This window comes from Oxyura jamaicensis, chromosome 12 (genome assembly GCF_011077185.1).
Source record: "Oxyura jamaicensis isolate SHBP4307 breed ruddy duck chromosome 12, BPBGC_Ojam_1.0, whole genome shotgun sequence".
NCBI classification, from domain to species: Eukaryota; Metazoa; Chordata; class Aves; order Anseriformes; family Anatidae; genus Oxyura; species Oxyura jamaicensis.
In genome coordinates, this window is record NC_048904.1 from 1,939,763 (window position 1) to 1,964,295 (window position 24,533).

A 24,533-nucleotide genomic window follows, 5' to 3' on the forward strand; every position below is an offset into this window, starting at 1 on the left:
TTTCCTTTCCTTTCCTTTCTTTAATGAAACCTATAAAAATCACCCATGAAAGTAAGACCAGACTTGCAAACCAAGAAGGAAAATGCCAATAAACACTCATGCTTGAAATATTACAAGGTATTCGTGGAGAAAGAGGGAGAGATTCTTTGCAGTTGATTTAATGATTTTGGCTAGCAGTATGGTTTGCAGGAGTGGTGGTTTTGTGTTTGTTTGTTTGTTTGAAGCAAATTAGTTAGCCTGGCCTGTAATATTGGTAAAGCTATACAGATCTAAAGATCCTATTAATGCATGTAGTCTCATCCAGAACTTCAAGCTTAACTTGCAGCGGTGTAGAGTATGCTTTAGTGGAGGAAGCTGTAAGTAGAGTATATCAGATTATGGCTTCTATATGTCATTAAGGAAGGGATTCTATTACAAGCCTCTTTTCTTTTTAAAATCAGGCCTCCCACCTCTTTGCAGTCAAGTTCAATCCAGTTTAAGTCTTTTAAGCAGCAAAGGGTGTTGGTGCACAAGCCAATTAGCTTTGGTCTTTCTTCATTTAAGAAGATGAAACTGCTTTGGGTTACCTGGATTGTCTCCTAGAACTACACTTCCAACTTTGAATTTTCAATGTTTGAAATGTTTTGCTGGGAGTTGTGATTGGAAAGTGCACACTTAAATTTATAAAGCTGTTTGAGTTACAAACCTGATTTTAGCCTCAACTCCAGCTTCCAAAAACCCAAAGCGTTGCAACGGAATTCTATAAGACAATACTACAGAGAAATCTTTTAACTGTTAGAAAATTCAGTTTTAAACGTAAGGGTATGAGTTAAGTGTAATTCCTGTTAGAGCTTCAGGCCTGCATGGATTTCAGGATCCTAACTGGATCTGTGGTGAAAATTGAAGTTTTATGTATGCAGTTCTAGGGCTTTTGCTGCTTTGAAATTTGGACCCATGAAATTCGTGAGAGAGAACTACCACAACAACCTTAACAAAAAAAACTCATTGAGACAGCCAGCTTTACATTCTACTCGTTTGATACTGTTGATAGTAAGCACTCAGGTTTTGCTTAAGCTGTAAATATAGGTTTTGAGGATATAATTGAAAAATTCTTCTTATTCTTCTGAAAGAAAAATTCTTCTTATTCTTCTTATTCTTTTTTGAGCTGCATTACTCTCAAAATTATTAAATTGGAATTTTTGTCAAGATGCACGTGGGGCAGAACCTAGTGCTAGTTTGTGAATTACTGGTATGAACTGTGAATGCTATTATTATTGGCACTGTAATAGCAAAAGTGGAACAGACAAGCGTGACTGGAGTATTCTGCTTACTTTGGGTAAGGTTCTGATTCAGGTACCTGTTCATTTTGTTCTTTGTAATTTCACTTTTTTTCTGTGCGCGCATTTGAATGCATTTCAGGAAGGAAAATTCCCTCTGAATTCCAAATTGTTTGGTCAGAGTGCATACAGATTTAGGGACTGTGATGTTGGAGATACTTTTTTTGTGACTGAACGATGAGACGTTTTTTCTGGTTCTTGCATACTTTATTAGTATTATATAGTGTCAGAGTTCAATGACTAATTTCCTTAACATCTTTGAAGCTCTTCAGTTTTGTGCTGCTCTTGTTAAAATTCTCTCCTCTTTCCTCATGAACTCGTCCTTCTTGAGTAACAGGTAGTGGGTGCATGTGAGAAGGCTTTTTGCCCTGCTTCTTCTTTGCAGGCTGTGACATGACTGGATTCAGAACTCTGCATGGTTACTTTGGAACAGTTCCCAAAGCACCTTTACATAAGGCCCTTGGGAGGGGGTTGTGGTGGTTGTTTCTTTAAGGGAATTGATGGCATCCAGCATGTTCTGGCTAACTCCTTGTCAGAGATCTGCAATTCAAGCCATCAGATGCTTGAATATTTCAACAACACAGGCACCTCATTGCTCTTCCAAAAGACATTCTAAAGTATTAAAATATACGTACCTTTCATTTAATCTTGAAGTAAGCCTAAGAATTTGAGTATATTTCTAGCAAGTGGACTCTCCCTTTCTAATGGAACACATGCAATTCTCCTTTCATGTTTCCAGCAGATGAAATCTAGAGTAACATCACTGACAATTGCAGATTTTTGCTTGTAAGGCTTCGGTATATGTAAATCTGAAGATACTTAGATATCCTGTGATCCTTTCTAAATCTGTATCCTTCTTATTTTGGTTGTCTGCCCTTTCTCAAGTTTTATTGTTGCACTTTATTTTCCATTTTTTCTTTATAACCCTAGTTCTCTTTCTTTTTAGTCTTTCTATCTTTGTTTACTGTTTAGACGGTTCCAAGATTAAGGAGAAGATGATTCTTTTCTCAAGCAGGTAGACTTGCATGTCCTGTGTGTGCCTGATTTTATTTTTACATACACATATGTATAGACCTGGTTTGCACTGAACCTCATATTGAGTGATTGTCAAACTGCACTTATCTTTCTGTAACCTTGTTTTAATTGTTTTTAGGTGAGGATGGGCCCTCTCAGATGGGACTGGAGGATCTTTCCATGTTCCGAGCTGTTCCCAATGCTACTGTATTTTACCCTAGTGATGCTGTAGCCACTGAAAAAGCAGTGGAAATAGCTGCCAACACCAAGGTTTGCATCAGAGTATTTGAGCCAGCGAATAATATTTTATCTGTACTTTCTTGTTGCTGCTGGTGTGTTTTTTCCATTTCTCTGTCCACTTAAATTGCTTCAAAGGCTCCAGCGTGGCAGTGGGATGTTTTCTTTTTATGGAAAGCTGCAAACATTCTGCTCAGGCTAGTGCTGAATGAACCATGTGGAATGCTGTGGGCTGTATCTGGGGAGATGTAAATGATTACATAGTGATTGCAGTTTGGGTCTAAATTGGCTCAGAAATAAGGGCAAGTGTTAACTCATGTTGGTCTTTAGCAAACTTAGAAATTGTACGCTCTTAGAGAGATATCTCTGGCATCAAAACTGAAGCTGGATATGGAAAGATGAATTTGTCTTGAGGATTTTGATCATCAAGTGACTATACATGAAAGCTCAGGAATCATGTCCTCTACTGGTATCTCACACTCAACGTTTTTGGAGCTGTTGAGGACTGGTACTGACACTAGTTGACAATCTCACTGGTCATCTTTTTCTCCTTTGATAATGATGGATTGTAGTTAAACTGGGAGATGGCTGAAGGGGACTAACAGTTCCTCTATGGCCATGGCTGGGTGTCTGATTTCTCTTACTTAGTTCAGCTAATTTGTCATAGTACTGCTCAAACATCATTGGTAGCACCAGCTCAGGTCTCCTTGATGGGTACTTCTCTTGGCTTCCATAGCAATTTACGTTGAGCAAGGAATTTGAAAAATTTCAGTCATGCTGGTACAGCTTTTAAGGGGATTAGTGTGGAAATGTGATATGTAACAAATGTGTTGAGTGGGCTGTAGAAGAAAAGATGAGTGAAAAAAAGGTAAAGGATTGTAAAGCAGTATGAGGGAGAGATTAGATTAGAGTAGTGGTTTGTTACTTCCTTTTGGAAGGACATCTGAACATTAACTAATGGAAAGTGTATTTCCTTGCTTACAGATGAGCATTTCTTCCTTTGCTTTAAAGCTGCTAGAGTAAAATATGCACGTGTATGGAAAAGATCTCAGATTCTAATTAACTCATGTAAGATTCTCCATTTCCACAAGAAAACAGAAAAGAAATTAAGATCTTTGAATCAGAAAGAAGACAGTAAGGTACTGGCATGTTCTAAGAAGAGGTGAGGGAAAACTGAAGAGTGAAGAACAGACAATTTGAAAGTCATTTTGCTGCATTTTTTTTTTTTAATTCAGAATGTCCGTGCCTTCCTATTTTTGTAACTCATGCTTTCTTTGGAAACAGGGCATTTGCTTCATAAGAACTAGTCGTCCTGAAAATCCTGTCATTTACAACAACAATGAGGACTTCCATATTGGACAGGCAAAGGTAAATACTGACTAGGGAATCAGAAAATGAGAAAAAATATGCCAAGTTCTTTTCTGTAAAAGCCTCTTTCCCTCTAAAGCATTCTAAAGCCAAAGATTTGATCTCTTAATAAAATTGCCAGAAATGGTAGAAACAACAAGACTTATGAAAAATGCATGGAAACATTTTCTTGTAGGTGGTCCTGAAGAGTAAGGATGACCAAGTGACTGTGATAGGAGCAGGAGTCACGCTGCATGAGGCTCTGGCTGCAGCAGAGCAGCTGAGAAAAGGTGATCTTTTTTTTTTTTTTTTCCTTTATCATTTACTACAGCAAAGAAATCAATACTGGTCAACCTAACTGCTCACCCTTTGTACTGGTTAAATATCAACTATCAAAATGTTACAGACAGCTGGTCACCAGCTAGCTGATAAAGTGCAACGTGGTGTATATATATGCCAATCTTGCCTAATGGAGTAGGTTTTAGTTAGCTTAGCAGCATTAGCAGCTCTGAAAGTTGCTGGTCTGGTCAGATCAAAGGTCTACTTAAAATTGCTATCCTGTCTGAACACGCTCTTAGGCAGAATCTTGGAGAAGTGTATAAGAAGCAGGAGTGGTCTCTGCTGGGTGGGCTAGTGCACCAACGTGATTGAATGCAATCTGACTGGGGCCAGTTAACATGCAGCTTGCCAGGTGAGCCACTGCAACGGTGTGTGCTCTCACACAGTGCTGTCGATACACGGTGCATATGTGTAGATATGGTTCACTGCTAACTTGATTTTTTGAATGAACATATCAACATTTAGCTAGAGTGGGAGGTGAAGATCCTGTGATAGTGCTCAAATACACTGACATTATCTGACAAAGAAAGTAAAAATCCTTAAGTGAAATAAGAAGAGAAAGAAACCATAAAAATCCACCTGTGAGTCAGTGGCCTACGCCCAGAAAGAGATTACAAATAGTAAGAGATAATACAGTTAATGCTGCCTTTGGCTTAGGGGTAGCTTTGTATTTGTACAGATATTGTCATGTCCTTGAACCACCAGGCTTAGGACACTTTGAAAGTTTTATTTTTAGAACTGTTATTTTGCTGCATTTTCCATGTTTGCAATGCACTGCTGACCATGAAATCTCTGACAATGGAGAGATACTCCCTTACTGTAGAGGCAGCATCTAATGCCTAAAATATAGTGGCCACAAAAGAGCCTTCAGTCACAAAACTGTCACCGTAGTGTAGCAGAGGGTTTCTGTGTGCTGCATCAGTTCCCAGATGTTGAAGTAGCTTCTTGGAGTGGCTGCTGAACAGTTGGCCAGGCCTCAGACTTCCTTATATTAGTAAGAGTCAATTTAGTGATTGCTGTTCTGTATGCATCTTCAGTGAGTAATCTGGCCTGCTGGTCAGAGCAGGACCAACACTGATTTTTAGGCTAATTTTAAGGGCACTGTAAACAGGGCTGGGGCAGCTCAAACAAGTTTACCTGTGAGGTGGCAGCCTGCAATGGAGAATTCAGAATGTTTATAGATTGAAGAAGCAGGAAGAAGTTGTGCTTGGCTTGACAGTAAAATTAAAGGTAAAATAAAGGTCTGGAGGAAAAAAAAAAATGTGACAGTCTGAATAAGAAGGGTTTTGTGTGGATAGATCCTGCTCTTACATTTGAGAAGGCCAGTTCAGTTACTGCTTTGCTAACAGGCACTCGTATTGACCTTGAGTCGCTTATCCAAGGCCTTTCTGTCTCCGTTTGATCTATGGAATAGTTGGATATTGCTATCTCACAAGGAGCATCAAGAAAGAATACATACAAAGGTGAGGGTTGGTTTGGTTCTGTTAAGCAAGCCATTAGTACAAATACACAGGTGTTAGTGTAGGCAGCTTTCAGAATAGCTCTAGAAGATTGCAGGGGCCGTCTGTGCTGCTTTTGTTGTCTTACATAGTCCAAGGCCAAGTTGCAAATAACTTAATTGTACTTCTGCAGAAAAAATCTTCATCCGTGTGATCGACCCCTTCACTATAAAGCCCCTGGATAAGAAGACAATACTTGAAAATGCAAGAGCGACCAAAGGCAGAATCATCACTGTTGAGGACCATTACCATGAAGGTGAGCTGGGTCCCGGAGGTCACAGTGCGCACTGCAGCACCCCAGGGGTTTGAAGTTCACAGCTTCTCCTGATGAAAGAGAGAAGTATGAAGCCCACTGCTGTGGTTCATTCAATTAAAACAAGAGAGGTTTTAGCCTTTTCTCATTGCTGTTATGACCATATGGTGACAGGGCTGAACGCTTCCTAAGGTAATGGGTTAATCATAATTGCATTTATGGTTTACTTAGCTTTGTGTGGCCTTCTGTACACATGATGCAAGTGGAGTCTTCATTCCTTTGTTCCCAGTGACAGTGTAAATTCCTGCTGTGGTGCAGTGACTGCACAGAACAGCCTCAGAATACCTTTTACAGCAACTGTTCTGCAGGATGTTAAACTGTAAGAAAGAGACCTTTGCTAGGCACGTTTCTTAAGCTTTCCCTTTGTCCAACAGCTTGATTCCAGCTGTTTGTTTTTTTTTGAAATCAGATGGTTTTGTCAGTTTCAACAGTCACTGGGGGAAATTTCTCTCTTGCTCCTCCACCACTGTAAAAGAACAGATCAAAAGAACAGCCTGTGAAGAACCAGAGCATTGTGCATCCTTGCTGGAGTTGTTTTGTTCCTGCGTTACAAACTGCCTGCAGGCTGGTTCAGAATCTGTCACTGGCATATGGTAGTGCTCTTAACCTGAGAGCAAAAAGTGCACGTATGCATGCAAGAAGATGATTCCCAAATAATCTTCAGACAAAAAGCTGCTTGGGAGAAGCAGAGTAGTCTATAAGACTCCCTCTGCTTCTGCACTGTGTTCTTATTTGCATGAGTAAAACAGTTCTTTTCCACTTCTGATGATCTCTGTGAGGATTCTGCAGGACCTTGGTTTAAGAGTTGATCATCTGCTTGGGAGCTGATCATCTGTTCAGCTGCTCTGCTGCCTCTTGCTCTCTGACATGACTTTCTGCACAGGTTTTCAGGGGCCTGCCTGTGCACACATGTCGTATGAAGGTGAGCCTACACACAGATGGAGAACAGCTGTTGTGAACAGCATGCCAGGCTTCCCCCTCTTGGGGGAGCTAAAGAAATTAGGGGGTAAAAAGAGCATTAGATACTGAAGATATTTACTAATAGATATTAGGAGAATATTATCCTACTTCAGGGTGAGTGTCTCTCTTGCCAGGTCTCTGAAGCGAGCTGGTATTTCCATAAGCACTAATTACACCATACTTCTGTTCCAGATCATAGAGGGTAATTGTGTTACTGAGCCTCATCAATGCTAGCTTATCTTTCAACTCTTAATGAATGTTTTACTACAGATTTGCAAAATGGCAAAATCCCACTGAGGTGATGAACCTGTGATTTACACTGGCACAGCTTTCTATACATGATGCAATCAAGGAAGGTCAGGTGTACACGCATCACAAGCCCAAATGCATTGCAAGCCCACATTGCACTGATTTTAGCAGCCATGGGTGCCTCTGGCTGGAGGCTAAGTTTGGTTAAAGCACAGCATGCTCATAGCTGGGACAAGCCCTGCATGTTCCTGGATACATCCTAACCATAACGCAGCCCCAGGATGTATCTCCTGCCAGGTTTTGGAGCCCGTTGCTGTTGACAGCAGCCCCGTGCTTTGTTCTTAGCAGGTATTCCCGCTTCCAACATCTCTCCTGCTGCCACACAGTTCCCCATTGCACCCTTTGTCATTGTGACTGACAGTGGTTCAGTCTGAACTGAGCTCTAAGCAAAGGTTGTGAGTATGTTTATTACACAACTCAGCTGTCTAGTGGCATGTACAGGCATTATGAAAAGATGGAGCATGTAAACGTGGTTGAGCTTGGTAGGAATGAAGACTTTCAGCACATCAGGTATACTTGTAAATTCACCCCAGTCTAAATACATTTTAAATCTGGCCCTCAGTTGGCTTATGCTTGAAGTGGTGAGGGATTCCTGACCCTATGCCCATTAGAAGTATTTTTCTGACTGCCAGTTGGTAAGTACTTCAGAAATGTTAGGCTGGTTTCCTTGGAACGTCTTTAAAATACATAACTGGTTTTGTTTCATAACTGGAGGACCTGGATAAATATTGTGACTGGTGTTTCTCATCAGCATATGGATTGGGGATTTAACTTGTGTAGACCTGATCATATTTAAACTTCTAAATGTCTTTAAAATTTTATTTACTTGACCATGGGCTCAAGAGAAAATGTGTTAGAGCAGGCTTTTGAACTTCCTTCTCTGATTGTCTGACAGGTATCCTAGCCCCATTTCTTCTGTCTGGATCCTCTTGGTACCAGTCTGCCCTCCAAGAGAGCAATTACAGCACTGAGCTTGTAAACAGAAAGACAAAAAAAAAAAAGTGATCTCTGATCTTCTGGTTTTGATTTAAAAGCAATCTATATGTTGCCTGTTGAAGCATACAGATGTGTGTCCTGTTTGACGTTTTTTCATAGGTGGCATTGGAGAAGCGGTGTGCGCTGCAGTAGTGGGTGAGCCTGGTATCACAGTCAATCGCCTGGCTGTATCTCACGTACCACGAAGCGGGAAGTCAGCTGAGCTCCTGAAGATGTTTGGCATTGACAAAGATGCCATTGTGCAAGCTGTCAAGGTGGCAGTGTCCAAATCAAGAAATGCAGAGTAGTTTGAAGCATCTTGTGCTATGTTACACAAAAGCAGTGTTCAGAGAAGTACTGTAAGTTTAAGGCAGGCAAAGGTGCTTTATGTAGAGTTCTAATAAAAATACCAGCTTAAAAAAAAACCTGTATTTCAATGTTTTTTCCCATGGGATTTCTCCAGTGTGGTTAAAATCTCACTATCTTAAGCTGCTAAAAGCTTCCGGTTATTTAACAAATGGTGGGCAGCAGCCCTTTGTGTACCTGCTGCACAGCAGCAGGGTTTTCTGCTCTGCAGCTAACCTCTGGGAGCTCTGGGGTGGGAATGGTTGTATGTTCACTGACCATCTAAGTGGGCTGTGCTTCAGCAGGGAAATTGAGTAGTGGGTGTAGTAGCCTAGAGTGAATCGAGTAACTTTTTTTTTTTTTTTTTTCTTCTTGAATTTACTACTGAAGATTAAAATCCTGTCGAAGAGAGTGGTGCAGAAGGATATAATTCTTCCCTTACTGCCAGGAGAGTTTGCCAGCCCCTCTTCTGGATAGAAACGTTACTGGATGATGAATAGTAGGAACATGTATTACAGCAGGAAGGTGACTAGTACCTTTCCTTTGATTTCTACTCTCTGCATTGCCCTGCAAAGATTTAGAAGAGAAGGAAGGACCCTGAGTGCTGGATAATGGGAGCCTAGTGGAGGGAGATGTACCTGGTCCTGAAGAGCCAACGGAGGGAGGTAGAGGCCCAGCAGAGCTGTAGCATTGAGTGGTGAGCTGTGGGCTCAGGAGGGACTTGCTGGACTTGGAGAGTTGTAGCTGACACGAGCACAAGCTCTTCTGAGAAGTTTGAAACTCTTCATAGAATTCGTATAATATTTTTGAGTGTTTGGCAGTGTTGCAGGAAGGGTGATAGAGGAGACCAGAATGACAGCATCCTCTTTGGGCAAGAAGCGGAAATGTGTTAAATGCTGAGGTGGACTTGAGAAGGAGGATCTGAAAGAACATCAGGAAATTCCCAGGTAGTAAAGAGGATGCGATGAAACATGTAAGTTGCTTTTTCCATAGAACTGACTTTTCTCACGTGATCTGCTTTATGTTGTGGGTAGCTGTTCATCCCACATGATGGGGTCCACTGGCATTTTAAAGTATTTTTCCACTTCTACTTTATCCATGAAGTGGTTGCTTTCATTCTCTTGTCTACAGAGTACCTAATTTAAAAATCTGAAATCATATTTAGTACCAAAATATGTTTCTCATCCTTACTGGGCCACAGCACAAGAGAGTTTAAAAACATAATCATGAGAGCAGGTTGACTATGTGTAGTCTTCAGTTCACTCAAAAGCTACTGGACATTAAACAATGCTACACCGGTCTCAGCAAGACTTTATTTGCAGAATAAGAACAAAAGATGCAATATTTTCATATGAGAAAATATTTCTATAAAGATATGTAAACAGTACATGTAAATGAGAATATAAATATTACAAAACAGCTTGTATTTATCCTTATTGCTTAATTTAACCCCTGACATGTTAGGTAACTGCTGGCCTGTGTTGATACAGGCCTGCACATGTTTATTGGTATTTCCGGACATGCAAATGGAACTGCAATACATGTGAATGACAAACACCAAATTAAGTACAATTCCTAAAAAGTACTTTTTAAAAGAAATTTCTGAGCAAGGCTTGAAATTGTTTCACTGAACTAAAACTGAGCTGTTTGGGCTAATGGCTTTTAGGTATACATATCCTTAAAATCTCATGTTTTATGGTCCTCTGTCTCACTTGATGCTTTCATCCTTCTATGGTTATGACGACCTTACATTTCTGCTAAAAATTTGAAGGTATCCTGTTTTTCTCATTAGCCTTACATCTATAATTTTATGTATAACTGATGAAAAACTAAAAAACATAATTAAAATTCTACATATTATATCTAATGTATAACATGCCCCTGTAAGCTTGAAGGAATGGCAAAATTGCACTTTATTTTACCAGAAGGAAAAAAAAAACAAGTTGGTGGATGGGCCAAACCAAGCATTTTATTCCTTTCTTCCTCAGAGATGAGATTTGCTGCTGTTAACTATCTCATTAATGCACTATTATGTCAGTGCGTGTCAATCTTAACCAGCTTTCACTGGGTGAAATCATTATATGTCCACTATATTGAGTTCTGCCACAATAAATTAATCTGCTTCAGTGCTATTGCACTGTTGGGGCTCAGCTATGTAAGCAAGCAGCTGGTGTTTGCCTGGCTTGCAGCATCACAAGGGGTGAAGAAGAGGAGGTGGCTTTGTAGATGCCAAGATTCCTATTGTAACATCCAGACCCAGCTGAGGATAGTATTGGTCTTTGTTGATTTTTGCTACACGGTGGCCAGATTAACACGGTTAAATGGAGGGAAGGAGAATGGATTTATATTCCATGAAATTAAATATAAACCAGGATCTAGATTGTCTCACAAGCTCTCCTGAGCTACAAATTGCTTGTTTCAGCTTCATTTTTGAGCAGACTGAATGTTTCTATTGTTTAACACTTTCAATATTTTGTGTTGGCCATTATGCAATTATTACTGCCTTACAAAACAGTTTTTTTAGTACTATAAATCCAAACAGCAGGGTTCTGGGGAATTCTCCTGAAATACTCCTCCTAGGCAGCTTTCCTCATACCTGCAGAATGATGAAAAAGAAGACTGTCAGGACTACAGTGTTCACATTAAGTGTTATGTGTTGACTTATTCCCTGATGCAACTTCATATCAACATTCATATTGTGTGCTCATGAACACAGATAGATATGACCCTGGAGCCTGTTTGAAAAACAGGGAAGAGAAGCCAACTCCCCTTAATATTAAATTGAGCTATAGTATTCTCATTCAGGCATTTTCAGGAAATAATTAATGCCTATACAGGGAAGAGTATTAAAAATGTGAAAATGCTCTGCCACACAGCAAGAGTCAAGAATAATTAATTTCTAAACCCTAGCAGCTATAATGGATTATAGTAAAATGTTTTTTTTTTTAATTACAAAGACTGGAAATTGTAATTTAGAGAAGATGGTCTTAAGAGTTAGCCAAAATGAAGTACCTGGGAAGGTTTAGGGAAATATACATGCAGTTAGTAAGAAGATCACTATTACCTGTTAGCCTGAATCTCTCAAGCAGAGGAATAAAACTGTCAAGTATGCTCCGAATTCGATACACTAATTGTGAAAACACACACATTTTCAAGGTAAGTCAGATATAAAAATAATACACAAACTCCAGAAAAACAGTAAAAGCCAAACCCTGACACTAGCACTATTAAAGAACTAAGATTACTGTTTAAACAAAGTGTTTCTATGGTATCATTAACAGTGACAAGGGTGACTCCAGACAGAACCATCCACAACCTACCAAGCACAGTAGGTACAAGCTTAGGTAGCCTTCTTTCCTCAGTTCAAAAGCCATGACTTGCAGCCTCTTTCCTTTGAGATCCCTAGGGAGTGCCAAGAATCTCCATTTCTTTGTATAATTCTTAGTAGCTGCCATCATCCGGGTTCTGCTGAGATCTGGTCCTCAGGGCGCTCAGCAGCCTCAGTCCCGGGAGAACAAATGTCAGCCTGAGCGCACAGCACCTTAAAGGGCTTATCTGTGAAGACCGCCTTGCTGCTAAAATTGTATGTTGTCATGGCAACTTAGCATTCAGCCACTGCTGCAGAAAGAGGTGACTCAGGGTCTTGTGATCATTGAGAACGAAAAATGAGTCAACATCTCCCTTCAGCGTCACAGAGGCATGTTTGTCTCCCACTACACTGTGTAATTGTGAATTGCAGGACACTGAAGGGGTGATTTAAAAGGTCTCAGCACTAGCCATGTTTTAGACTTGTGTGGTTAAGTGACTGTGTGAACTTGTGTCCTTAGTGTTGGTACAGAGCTGGCTGCTGTAGATACTTACCTAGACCAAAGTATATCCCAGTGGTTTCCAGGGAGGCAAAGGTGATTAAACCAATTCCAAGAGAAATTGTCCAATCTAAGGCAACAAAATAAGACTTTGGCTTTGCTCATTTTCTGGCAAACAACATTTTATCCTTCTGCTGAAATCTTGCCTTACCTTTGTAGTAGTAGTAGCAAATTAGTAAAGCTCCAATTCCAAAGCAAAGGATGACAAAATGAAAGAACTCATCTGAAATAGAGAGGGGAAATTAGCTCACAACTGCACATGAGGCTCCCCTAAGACACCTTAAGTTACAGTGTATCATTGAATAAACCATACTTCCATGAGAGATATCTCATACACTAGATACATCTGCAAAATGCACAAGTTGTGTATTTTGTCATATGACAAGCCTTGATGACCTTCATTGCAGAGGCTTGATGAACATCTACAAACTACTCATGTTGGGGAAAAGAGAGTTTTGGAGCTATAGATCTTATCCTTGGTCTAAGGCTCAATGGGTTTGACAGCAGCTGAAATTAAAAAGAAAACAATTACCATCCTTTCGTATGCCCATCCACCGTACTGTCCAATGAGGGTGAATATTTTCATTCTCATATTCTACAAGAAAGAAATGTCTTTTATTGCCATGCAACTCTGAAATTAAAAGGTTTTGTTTCTTTCCCTATTCGTATCCAAGATTGATTCTCAGAGCAGAATATATTAAGAATTGTTCAGAGGAAAGAGATGTAAAGATGTAAAGAGATGTATTTTACCACATTTCTAATGACGTGTTCAAAGCAGGAGGATTTTTTTTGTTTGCTGACTGCCTGAGAAGACCTCTAGGCAGTCCGCAGCATCTAAGGGAGTTGATTCACTACAAGTTTTAGATGCTGATTTCATTTGCATTAGGCTGTGCATCCAGGCAACCACTGCCTGGCAGTAAATTTCATTTTATCTAATGATGTAACAGGTGAGTACTTAAAAATATCCCTAAAACTCTAAAATGAGCTACAACATTCTGTCGTTGTGCTTCTGAACCATGTAGCAACTCAACTTGGCAGAAGAAATCTGCCCTGGGTCACCTGATACTGGACCCATTTTAGCTTTTGATTCTTTGACAATTCACGTTCTGGTTTGGGGACAAACTCAGTAATTTGATTATTAATGTTAACGTGGTATGGCTCTATTCTGACTTGGAATTGTTCCTCTGTCCATGTGTAGGAAGATCTATAGTCACAGAATTTATCAGAACATCAGTTCATACCTACCACTTGTTTGTTCTATATTACACTGCCTCCTAAAGGCAATAGTCCCATTGTAACTTTGTATCGTGGAACGACTTGCACAGTGTTTCTTTTATCACAGCATTACAAGTGCATTTTAATATCTATTCTTAAATTTCTACTTTTTGTTTACAAAATATTTAGGCAACAAGGAGCTGGTATAGCTACCATCACTAAGTAAAACTGAATACCAAAAGACAGCAGTCACAAGAAAAACTTGTTTGCTTGTTTGTATTTACCATCTGCAATTGAATCTTCTCTTCTGGTGATTTCTGAAAAGAAGCATAGTTCTATTATTTCTCATGGTAACAACTCTCACAAGCTGTTTAACACCATTAGCAGCATTAGCAAGCAGGGTGAGTATTTTATTTTGTGAATTAGTTTAGATAAAACAGTGCTAGGAAAGTGCTAGGAAAGTGATGACATTAAAAAGAACCTGAAGAACAGCTACCAGTAAGAACACCTATTTACAGTAATGTCAGGTGAAATAGCTGGGCAGTACGTGGCTGATGGCCTCTCTGTTAACATTCAATTGCTAAAACTGAAGCTGGCACCAGGCAGAGCCAGAACCTAGAGCTGTGTTTGCAAATCGCCTGAACATTTCCAATATAATAGACACAGTGTCCCGCACTAGCTAAATATTTTCAGTGGTTTGGTCTAGTGTACTGAACTAATCTAGAACTGAAGCAACAAAGGCCAGGGTGAGAGGTGGCACATCAGGGGCCAAATGCCAGCTGGAAAATAACTGTGATCCCTTCTGCACCTGCGGGGAGAACAGTGTATTACATACACTCCCTTTCCCTGCGGTTTTATATAGCTCCTTGGTGACAGTTAACTCAAAAAGTCTCCTCTAGGGATTATGCTGCAACTCGCACCTTATTCCCAATTCTTTCCTCATCTGAACTGGTCCAAGTTACAACAGCTCTTCCCCACTTCACAGGTAAAAAATGGTTGAACAGGTCTCCTCTCAGAAAGACCAGTCTGCTTGGTTTCTCTGCCTCTTATAGCTAATGAAGGTGGAATTCACCTGGGAGTGGGAGGGATGAGGTTGGTAATTCAATCAAGCTATTGCAAATTTCCTCCTAGGGGCTTTTTATATCTGTTCTGCTGCTGCTTGGTAGTTCCTGATAGACAGAAACATGTCTTCAGAGAGTGGCAGTCTGTTCAAGCCTCTCAGCTGGCACTGTTTGTGTTGCCTATCACTTGGCCTTCACCTAGCATCTCTGTTGGAGCGTGCTCTGCACTCTGAGCTAAGTGAAGAAGGCTTTCAGAACTGAGTATCACCAGCTGCCAGAAACTAGGTTCCAGCTCCCGCACAATCTTGCATCCCCATTCAGCAGGAGACAGAGGGCTGCAGGGAATACTGAAAACTGCCTCACTGCCTTGAGCGAGACTGAACGGTTTCCCAACAGCATTGCTGGGTCTTCCACTAAAAAGGATGACAACTCCAGTGAGCTGATCCTATGTTCCTATGTCGGCAGGCCTACAAAAAAAAAGGGGGGGGGGAGCTAATCTGCTAAAACTCCTTTTACAAGTCACCTGCTATCACAAGCTTGCAACAAAACATGTATACCATGCCCAACTCCTCTACCAGGCTAACAGAAAACCTGATGGATTTACAGCCAAAAACTTATTTTTAATATACTAAGAATGTTAGAAAAAAAAAAAATGCAGTTATAAAGTCTTACTTCCTGCAGGATGAGGTTATTATCTGGGAACATTTACCTGAATCTCTGTAGGGAACAACCTCTGATGGCATACCTAAAATATTATGCACAGATAATGTAGATTAATATCTGTAATGAATGTGCTTATCTTGCTGCCAGCCCTAACCCATGCAACCATACTGAAGCTAGTGGGGTTGTGTTGATGTGACAAGGGAGATACCAACTCCTACTCTTTAAAAACAGCAGCTCTGTTGTGGGTTATGCAGTTTAGTATCTAAAGGAAATACGGAGTATTAACCCCCCCATATTTCATCTCAAACAATAGCTGGAGTCAGGAAGAATCAGATTCTTGTGAGACAAATCAGATCTCCTAATGTTAATTTAAATGAGTTGCTCTTATATCTGGGGTGAGATCAATTAAATATACAAATTAAATTATTAAATCCCTAATTAAAAAAAAAAAATGTGGTTCTATACCACAAGCTGATAGCTGTGTGTTGACACAACACCTCTCTGTATCTGCATTGTACTTATATTCCAGTTTTTCCTTTGGAAGGAAAGGAAAAGCCTCAGCACCGAGATCCAAAGAGTGGACCTTATCAGTGATCTCCACTGTATGCCAAGGGTGGAAAGCAGATGTTATAAGTAGTGGCTGTGACAGATGCTTTCAAAAACTCTTGTTGCATTTCAAGGGCAACTGTCTCTGCAAACCCTGGCAGCAGCAGTTCTCCCACAATGGTAGATTTTGTTCTTGTGGTTCAATTGTAGCCGTAGGGCATGGTTAAGCATTAGTACTAGCTTCATTTCGTAGGAAACACCTTTCCTACAGCCAGATTTTTACTGGTCATTTTCATACATCTAAAGCTGCCTATGGAGTGTTCATGTACCTTTGTTTAGAAGTCAAACCACAGAATGCCAGAAATTACTCATTTTCTGTTTTATGTTGGTTGTCTCTTGGAAAAAATAATAATAATGCTGTTGTCAATTTGTCCCACCTCCAAGTAATTGGCCTTCAGTCTTCTGTCTTCCTAAATCTTCCTCATCACTGTCTGGATAGAGAAAGTGTTTTTTCATCAGATTAAAGAAAAACATGCCAGTAATATCAAAAATAACAGCACTATAGTCTCTTGCTCATAATATATGAATGGCTGTGAGATGTGTAAGTAAAAATGAAGGCTTTGAAATGCAAGTATCATTATTAGCTGCTTTTGCCTCACAGCTCTCTCTAAAGCTGGCTGAACAGGAGAAAAACAGTAAAATCTGATGATGGAATGAATTGTATAGGAAGGTGTAACAATACATTTCTTATTTTAAACACAGATACATTACTAACGCTGCTAACTAGTTTTAAATTTTTATTTCTAATTACAATTCATTTATTTCTAGTCAGCTTTTGGCTTTCTGTGACAGAATAAGCCAGTATCAGCATATTAGCATTCTCTCTTCCACGTTTTGTATCATTTCCTTAGCCTCTGGTCTTCCATGAATGAAATGGACTCACGGCAACCAAAACCATGACTTTTGATACGCTGTTGATAATTGCTATTAAGGAAAGAAATGCTAGGAAGTGGTACAGCATTGCCAGCTACTGCTCTATGTTGAATATTCTTTGCTTCCTGCTGTAGCACAGGCTTTGGCTAGAACATAAACCCAATGAAGATAATAACAATTATAATCTTATATTTGGAAAGGAATCTTGCAGCAGCTTTTGACATTTCTGAAACCCCCAACTTCTACAACAGCAGGAGGCAGCCACTATTTTGTTAACAATTAATCTAGAGACAGTAATTATTTTGTCATCTCTTTTGCACAGTTTCTTACTTTTTTCTAAGTTATACAGAATTGCTACTGAATTGCTGCAAGTCTCCTGTGTGAATCTCCTTTGAACATATAATCAGACTAAAATATGTGTAAGGGAAAAATAAAATCCTTTTTACCTTGTGGATCTTCATCTATGGACTTGTGGGATGAGTCGTCAGCCTTTTTATCCCCTTGTGAAAGCATGAGATTTCTTTCCAGTCTCTTCAGGAGTTTTAATTTCTCATCTGATGTGGTAGGTAGAGAGAATATATATATATATTTGAAGCTATTACTTCCATTTTCTCTCTTTTATAGTCATAGACTACCAGTTTTTCAAGATGCTGTATTTAAAGGTTGTCAGGAAATTAGATTTATTTCAGCTGTGTTTTTTGTAGTACAAAGCATTACAAATGAAAGCATCGTGCCACTGTTAAACTTTCTTAAATGGCTGCAGCCTATGGTGTCATATTCTAGGTTTTAACTTACTGATAATGCTACCCCTGTGAAATTTCCCACTCCCTGAAACAACAGCATCTGCAGCTGAAAGGTGCTTTAGCTGAAGAATAGCTGCTCACCACTTCCCGGGCTACTTCTCCCTCCACCACTGTGATTTCTGCTGGGTTCCCTGGGGTTATGCCGCAGTGTCAGCACCCTCTTGTGGCATAAAAGCAGAACTCTCGAAGTCAGCTAGGCCAGTTCACCTGGGAGGAGAAATACGGAGGATGCTGACTCCTGGGCCAGGCAGTGAAGAGCTCATGGCTCGTGTGGCTGCAGCTGTAGGTGATTCTTAGCAGCTTCATATTCACCTCTGTGCGTCTCTTCATTATTAGTTTGGACATGCACAGTAACGCAATTCCCCCCAGCTGTTGGTGCAGCTAACTACGAGAGTGGGAAGGGGTCCCTGCCATGACAACCACTCCTGCTCTGACATGCTCAAAACAGGGCTGTTCTCCAGGCTGTGCAGAGTCTACCCCTTCATGACCACATTTCAACATGGCAGAAACAGAAGGATTTCCTTGAGATTGCCCAGTTAAATTTGGGGTCATCTTGAGTGCAGCTTTATCATGTATTAAAGACAATTAATGAGACTATGAGCCCTGTGGAACTGCACTTAGTTTTTTATTGCACAACAGGACAAATGAAGTGCAGCAGAAGCTGTTTGTATCTTGATGCCAGGCTCAGCACCCTGATTTGCATCTTCCATCTACTCCTTTAGTTAGTGCTGCACATCCTGCTAGGGAAATTTGCAACAATAATGACAGCAGCTCAACCCTGATTTCTTACCATTGTGGAAGCTCAGAGAGGTCCAGATTGCTTGGGTAAGTAACTGTTCAGGCAAAGAAGTGTCCTGGCTGTCACTAATCCAGTTAGGAGAAACTGGGGGACCACTTTAAGTCACTGAAATTTCTTAGGAATCATCACCCCAAACGAGGTTTCCTTTCCCTTTAAGTGAACAAGTTTGTTTTATCCCCCCCTTAAGACGTGAATTCAAACTAAAATAAAGTTCTGTCTATCTGTGACTCCCACTATCACCATACCTAACTGTGTTTTCTAGGATGTATTTCTAGACATTTTAGTTGTTCACTGATAAGCACTGCCAAGAATATATCAGAGTTTTCCAACTGGTGTCAAGTTCCACAAGCACTGCAGTAAGTTTAACAAATAGCTGAAGGACAGCCAGGTAGGACTCACCATTTCCCTTAGAACTGGGCAGCTGCCGATATACAGATGGGTTGGTACTCTTCAGCAAGAGGTAAAGAACAACCATTGCCCTGACGCCTTTTGTCTGTATGGCTTTCAGGCAGGCTGCACAGCCCCCAGGCAGGACATTGCATCTCTTGAAGAGCTGAGAGAAAGATGAGTAAATAGCAAATAGTCCTTCCAATAAAACACAGCATGTGTGAACAGATCCTGCTATGGAAATGAATGTAGCTCACTCCATCTGTGGGAAATGTTATCTGCCCCTGCAATACAAGGGGAAAATCAGGGATAAAGAGTAAAGCCAAAGATGGGAAGAACACAGTGTTCTGGGAAACTGGGAAAGAACTGGGGTGTTCAATAGCTAACTATTTAAAGAGCTGGAGAAATACAGGTATAGGGCCTGAAAATTGACATGCAATCTCTGCAGTATCTTACGCCAAAACACCTCTAACAACGGACCTACCTAGGAAAAAAGGGAGCTGGACAGGTCCTGAGGAATACATATAAAGCCAGCTCTGCTGGAAAGTTATTTTTTCCATGTGGAAAATGATGAAGTGAAAGTCTAATTTATGTAAGTGCTCTTTTATGTCATTTAGTGCATTTTAGATATCTTTTTAAACATATCAGAAAATGGGCTGTATGTTCTTTCTCTCCAAAACATATCGGAGAAGTGTATCTGTAGAACTATGCCTTACAAAAAAGAATGCATGTTTCTTCATTAACTTACATTGTTCTTTTCTTCAGTATTCAGGATAGGTGGGTCAGTGGTGGCTAAACATTTTACAAGGGATTCCCAGAAAGACTGGCTCATTTTCTCATGATTCTCCAAGTAATCGTCATCAACAGTGAAAGCCCTCTGGAAAATGTCTGGGACGAAAAACAAGTAAGTCACTGTGCAGAAGTAGAGGTGGGTTGTATGGTAGCATTCCCCTCGAGCTCAATATAGGTGGAGTGACAGACAGACTCTGCAGCATGTTGGCTTATAGGAAAGAGAGTAGTGCTGTATGATATAAAGCAACATGATCTACCAGAAATCGGTAGAAAAATGTCAGTAGTACATACAAATGGGTGTCTGTGATGCTGCTGCCTCAGTAAAAGAAGCAGGGGAAGTATTACTAATTATTTATTTAGCAGGTGTTTATCCTGATCATGCTATTTGTCAGATAAGGAACTGAGGCACAATAATACAAAGGGCTAGATACCTAAGACCTAGGGTTTTTTACATACTGTTAGGCGTTTAATGCACAGCGAAATCCCCTTCATGCATCTAAATTCCCACAAGGATGTGGCGAGGCCAGATGGGAAGACTGTGGAAGAGCAGGGAACTGACTGCTGGTCTGCTTGCAAGCAAGGAGATGTATGGAGCACGTTTTCAGAGCAAACTAGTCTCACCCACTCATTGTCAGTCTAGCAAAAATTGTTGCATAGTGTAAACGAGCAGATACCTTTGCATGTTACCCCTACCTTGCTGTTCTTCTGTAAGTTCTGGGAATGGGACATTCAACTTCTCCATTGCTGTACCTGTTCCAAAGGGAAGAAAAAGCTGATGCTATCTGGAAACAGATCAGTCTGACCTTCTCTATTTTTCTGTCTTACACTTGATTTTCTGAAAACATCTTTATCTCTAGGCACTCAGTTTTGAAATCACTTCTCGTGTTGCAGTGGGAGTTTCACATCATGACTCATTTACCCTCCCAGGACCCATTCTCAAATCCTGAATGAGTCTTGCTGAGCTGGCCTTTGCTTATTAAGAAAGAACAAAAGTCTCATCATCATGAGTAAAACTGAAAGAAGCCTGACTTGATCCTTCACTTTTTTCTTTATTTTTCAACTACCAAGGTATCTAATTAACTTTTTGCCGCAGATGTGAGTAACTTAATAGACACTGTTCCATTCGCAGAACAGAACGATTATTTGTTACCTTTGACATCTTCATACTTAAAATATGCCAGTCAGGGAGAACAGTAAAAATAGTTCATATGAGAACCCAGCAAGATTTGGAATTCTTGTCTCATAGAACACTTTGATACTTCAACATCTGTTCTTCCCAATTGTCATGAAAGGAAGTTTCCACTAATTTTAGATTTATTAATTGAAAATTTTTAAGTATCAATCCCAGAAAGTTTCTTGTTGACCATAGAAACAAAGTATTCTGACATCCCCAAAATGCAATGTTTCCTTTTCGTTTGCAAACTCACCTTGGAAATTTTGTTTTGAAGCTGCTTTATTTTGATGATGTATTTTTTGTCGTGCTTGGGGTTCTGAACCCCAAGCTTGCTTCCACTTACTGTGGTCCAGGCATCCTGCACTAACTCCATCTCCCCATTTCAGCTATAACAGCTGTAATATTGAGAGATGTGAAAGAAGACTTTTCGCAAGCCTAAAACACAGTTTCCACTATGCAAGGCACAATAGGAAAATGCCGTGTGTATACCCTCACATTTCATTACACTATGCTTTTTGGGTGCATTCAACAAAACACTTTAAATCAACAAGTTTGAAAACTAAGTCTTTCTGTTAAATTTTCCAGATGGAAAACTGATGTTTTTCTATGGGGAGTTTCAATGACCACCATCAATCATAAAAACATTCCACTACAAAATCTAAAACAGGTTCAGATGATATCTTGAGAAGGGCGGCATAAAACACACAAAAACATCTTAATTTTCTAAATGGAATGAGTTGCTAGAGTGTTAGTTCTTAGACGGAGGACATCAAACACCAACAGATTCCAAAGTAGCCATAAAAGCCTTCTTTAGAACCAGGGCTGGAGTCTCTAATTTTTGGTATGTTGGTGATTGTGGGGGCTTTCTCCTTTCCTAGACTGCTAGTGTTCTTCAAATGAAGAGGTCCTTAGTTTGAAAGTCTTTTTAGCCACTGGCTTGCGGTTTGGCTCTGGGAAAGCTACATAACCTCTTCAATCACTTTAAAAGGCTAAGCCCAAAAAACTGCTTACCTACCTGCCAGGTGTACTGTGAGGAAACAAACGCTTAATATTTTAAGGACACTTCAAAATTATTCCTAATGAGGAGTATGTGCAAGACAACATTTACAAGGGCAGATAATACCTTTTATTAAACCACCTAATATACCTGGAAAAACTTGTCCATTTTTTGGACAAACAAGCTTTGAACTCCATCCATTAATCTAATAAAAGTTATTACATCTCCTACAAACCTTGCCTGACTGATAGCCTTTGCTGCCTGAGCTGTGGAGCAGCGCTGTGTGACAGTGGCTGGCACTGTGAGACTGTGAGCACCCGACAGAGAATGCAGGAAACTCATCTGTCCTCGCTGCATGGTGAAGCAACAGCTGATGCTGAAATACCAGAACCCAGCATACCACACCCTGGACAAACTCGTTCTCAGCCACACGACAAGGAACATAATTTCTGTGCAGTTATGTATCTCCAGAAATGTTTTTCAGCCTTTTTCAGTATCTTTCCTGCTTCCTTATTTAGTCAGCTTAAATGCTGTGTTTGCTTTTGTTCACTAGACCTGTTTGTGGACTGAAGGGTTGAAACACCAGGCCTAAAGGAACAAAATGACTTTCAATATGAACATTGCCTTTACGACTGATTAAGTGCATTTTGTATTTATAACTATCCACACTTTTACTGTAGATTGAGACTGAGGGGGATTGACTTCGGGGCTCTCAGTATCTCCTGATGGCCACTTTCATTGGCACATTCAAGGCACGTTGCCCTTCCCGTGCCACAAGCCTCTCATAGCGGCTGCCTCTCACTGGCTTTGTGTCACCGCAGAGACAAAGGGAGAGGGTAGGCACTGATAGGTCTGTGCTGCCATACACAAAGGAAGAGCAGATAACACCGAAGGCAGAGGAGACACGGTCAGCTTCATGTGCTGCCAGACTGACTTCCAATAAAACTATTTGTTTCTTGACCCAAATGACATAACTGCCCAGCTGTATCCACAACAGAAATGCATTTGGCTGCAGCCCCTGTCCAGGCGGCTGTATGCCAGCTCTGTGCTCGGGCAGGTACCACCAAAGGGTCCGGGAGCAGCCATGGCCTGACGTGAGCTCCCTTTGTACGCCTCCAGCACGCAGAGCCCAACTGCCCACCACACTGTGGGACTAAGGGAGTTGGGTGCCTAATTTCTGGTAGGCTGTGGGCAATTAATACCCCTGTGGCTCTTCGGGAAAGAAAATCAAATCTAAACAAAGGAGAAGGATTGCCGTTTAATTATTGTGTGTATTAAAAGCAATGCAGTTCATTATACCTGACACCAAAAGCAGGATGATGGCACACCATACTGGCTTTGCAGCCTGGCCACCAGCTCCCCAGGGAACACCGTGACCAACAGACCTCACCTGGCTTTCCCCAGAGCCCATGGGGAGTTAACTGAAGTGAGGTCTTTTTGATGAGTTAGAGTAACATTTGTGTGCAGCATCAGGCTCCCTGATACCAAGAGAGCAAGGTTGGTCACTGCCAGATGCAACAACTTTTCCTGTTTAATTGCTGAAATATAGGAGTGAAATTGTTCACTGGGATAGCAGAAATTGTGACTACAATAACACAGGAAGACCTCAAGACAAAGACCATCTAATACTAAAGTGAGCTAAAACTGTCCACTTTTAAACTACTCGTATAATTCATTTTAAATTACATGCTGATACCAAATCCTGCTAAAGTTTACTTTTGAACATCCGCTCCCCTGCACCAGTCCCACCGGACCCCACACAGTACCCCCGTATGCCTCAGGCTGGCTCCACGGAAACTGGTGGTGGCGAGGCCTCAGCGGGCAAGCCCAAACCTCCTGTCCCTTCAGCCTGAAGAGGCTCCAGCCTGTGCCACCAGCGGGACACTGGTACGGGGACCCGACAGGCGTCCCCACGGCCTCTGGGGCCGTGCCCCCTGTACCCACAGCGCGCTCCGATCTCACCTGGCGTGTGCTTTTCCTGCAGCCCCAAGGGGAGACGGCGAATGCCTCAGAAACTGGACGAGCTGGTGCTTGTCCTCTGAGTAAAGTCAAAACAAGTCTCCTTGGCGTGAAACTGGTAAAAAGGGGAAGTGGGGGCAGGGGTTGCCCAGAGGATTATATATATACGTATGTATATATATATATATGATGCGTGTATATGTGGGTGTATATATATATCCCTGTAATACACGTATGTGCCTAATATATGTGTAGATATATATCTATATACGAAGGGTCCGCCCGGCAGCTCTCCCCAAGGCCGCCGAGGTCCAGGACAACCCCGCCGCACGGCGGCTGAGGAGCCCGGCGGAGCGCCCGGGGCCGCCCCTCGGCGCTGACTCAGGGGGCGGTGCTGCCGAGGAGGGACGGGGCCACGGGGAAGGCGGCTCCGGGGGTCCCGAGCGGGTCTGGCGGGGCAGGCGATCCCCAAACAGCCGTTCTGGGGCGCCCCGAGGGGACGGCGGCCTCACTGCGAGGGAAAGGCCCCGCGTCCCGCGGCGGCTGTATGGAGGGAGGGACGTCCTGCTTCGAGGCGGGGGGGAACGGTCGTGAGGGGAGCAGCGAGGCGGGTGGGCTTTGTCCTGTGTGCTCCTTGGGCACGTGGGTGGGCTTTGTCCTGTGCTCCTGTCGGCACGGCGGCGG

General features: G+C 41.4%; 2 protein-coding genes across 3 annotated transcripts in view; one reads left to right on the top strand and one right to left on the bottom strand.

The window, feature by feature from the left end:
- The window catches only part of TKT (transketolase), a 24,536-nt gene extending 15,802 nt beyond the window's left edge, over positions 1–8,734 (top strand). Inside the window, exons 10-14 of the mRNA XM_035337410.1 lie at positions 2,470–2,600; positions 3,852–3,935; positions 4,111–4,204; positions 5,886–6,008; positions 8,430–8,734. Of these exons, the coding sequence (XP_035193301.1) occupies positions 2,470–2,600; positions 3,852–3,935; positions 4,111–4,204; positions 5,886–6,008; positions 8,430–8,617 (620 nt within the window). The 3' untranslated portion in view covers positions 8,618–8,734. The remainder of the gene's footprint in view (positions 1–2,469; positions 2,601–3,851; positions 3,936–4,110; positions 4,205–5,885; positions 6,009–8,429) is intronic.
- A 1,213-nt stretch (positions 8,735–9,947) lies between these two features.
- On the bottom strand, positions 9,948–24,174 carry TMEM40 (transmembrane protein 40). Of its 2 annotated transcripts, XM_035337411.1 has the most exons (13): positions 23,853–24,172; positions 20,413–20,469; positions 19,676–19,815; positions 18,940–19,093; positions 17,385–17,492; positions 16,443–16,496; positions 15,506–15,541; positions 14,020–14,052; positions 13,053–13,115; positions 12,672–12,743; positions 12,516–12,590; positions 11,719–11,781; positions 9,948–11,250 (listed from the first exon to the last, which is right to left on the bottom strand). In XM_035337411.1, exons 2-13 carry the CDS (start codon positions 20,459–20,461, stop codon positions 11,231–11,233), a joined length of 867 nt encoding a protein of 288 aa, XP_035193302.1. In that variant the 5' UTR covers positions 20,462–20,469; positions 23,853–24,172; the 3' UTR covers positions 9,948–11,230. The 2 variants fall into 2 exon arrangements, with proteins under 2 accessions (XP_035193302.1, XP_035193303.1); XM_035337412.1 differs by lacking the exon at positions 15,506–15,541 and having other exon boundaries at positions 23,853–24,174.
- Positions 24,175–24,533: the final 359 nt, after the last annotated feature.

Coding starts and splice junctions, on each gene's coding strand:
- TMEM40 (XM_035337411.1), bottom strand. CDS start 20,461: ATGGAGAAGTTGAATGTCCCATTCCCAGAACTTACAGAAGAACAGCAA. Junction 19,094..19,675: donor ATACTGAAGAAAAGAACAAT/GTAAGTTAATGA, acceptor TCTTTCTCTCAG/CTCTTCAAGAGATGCAATGT. Junction 14,053..15,505: donor TGTTCCCTACAGAGATTCAG/GTAAATGTTCCC, acceptor GCTTCTTTTCAG/AAATCACCAGAAGAGAAGAT.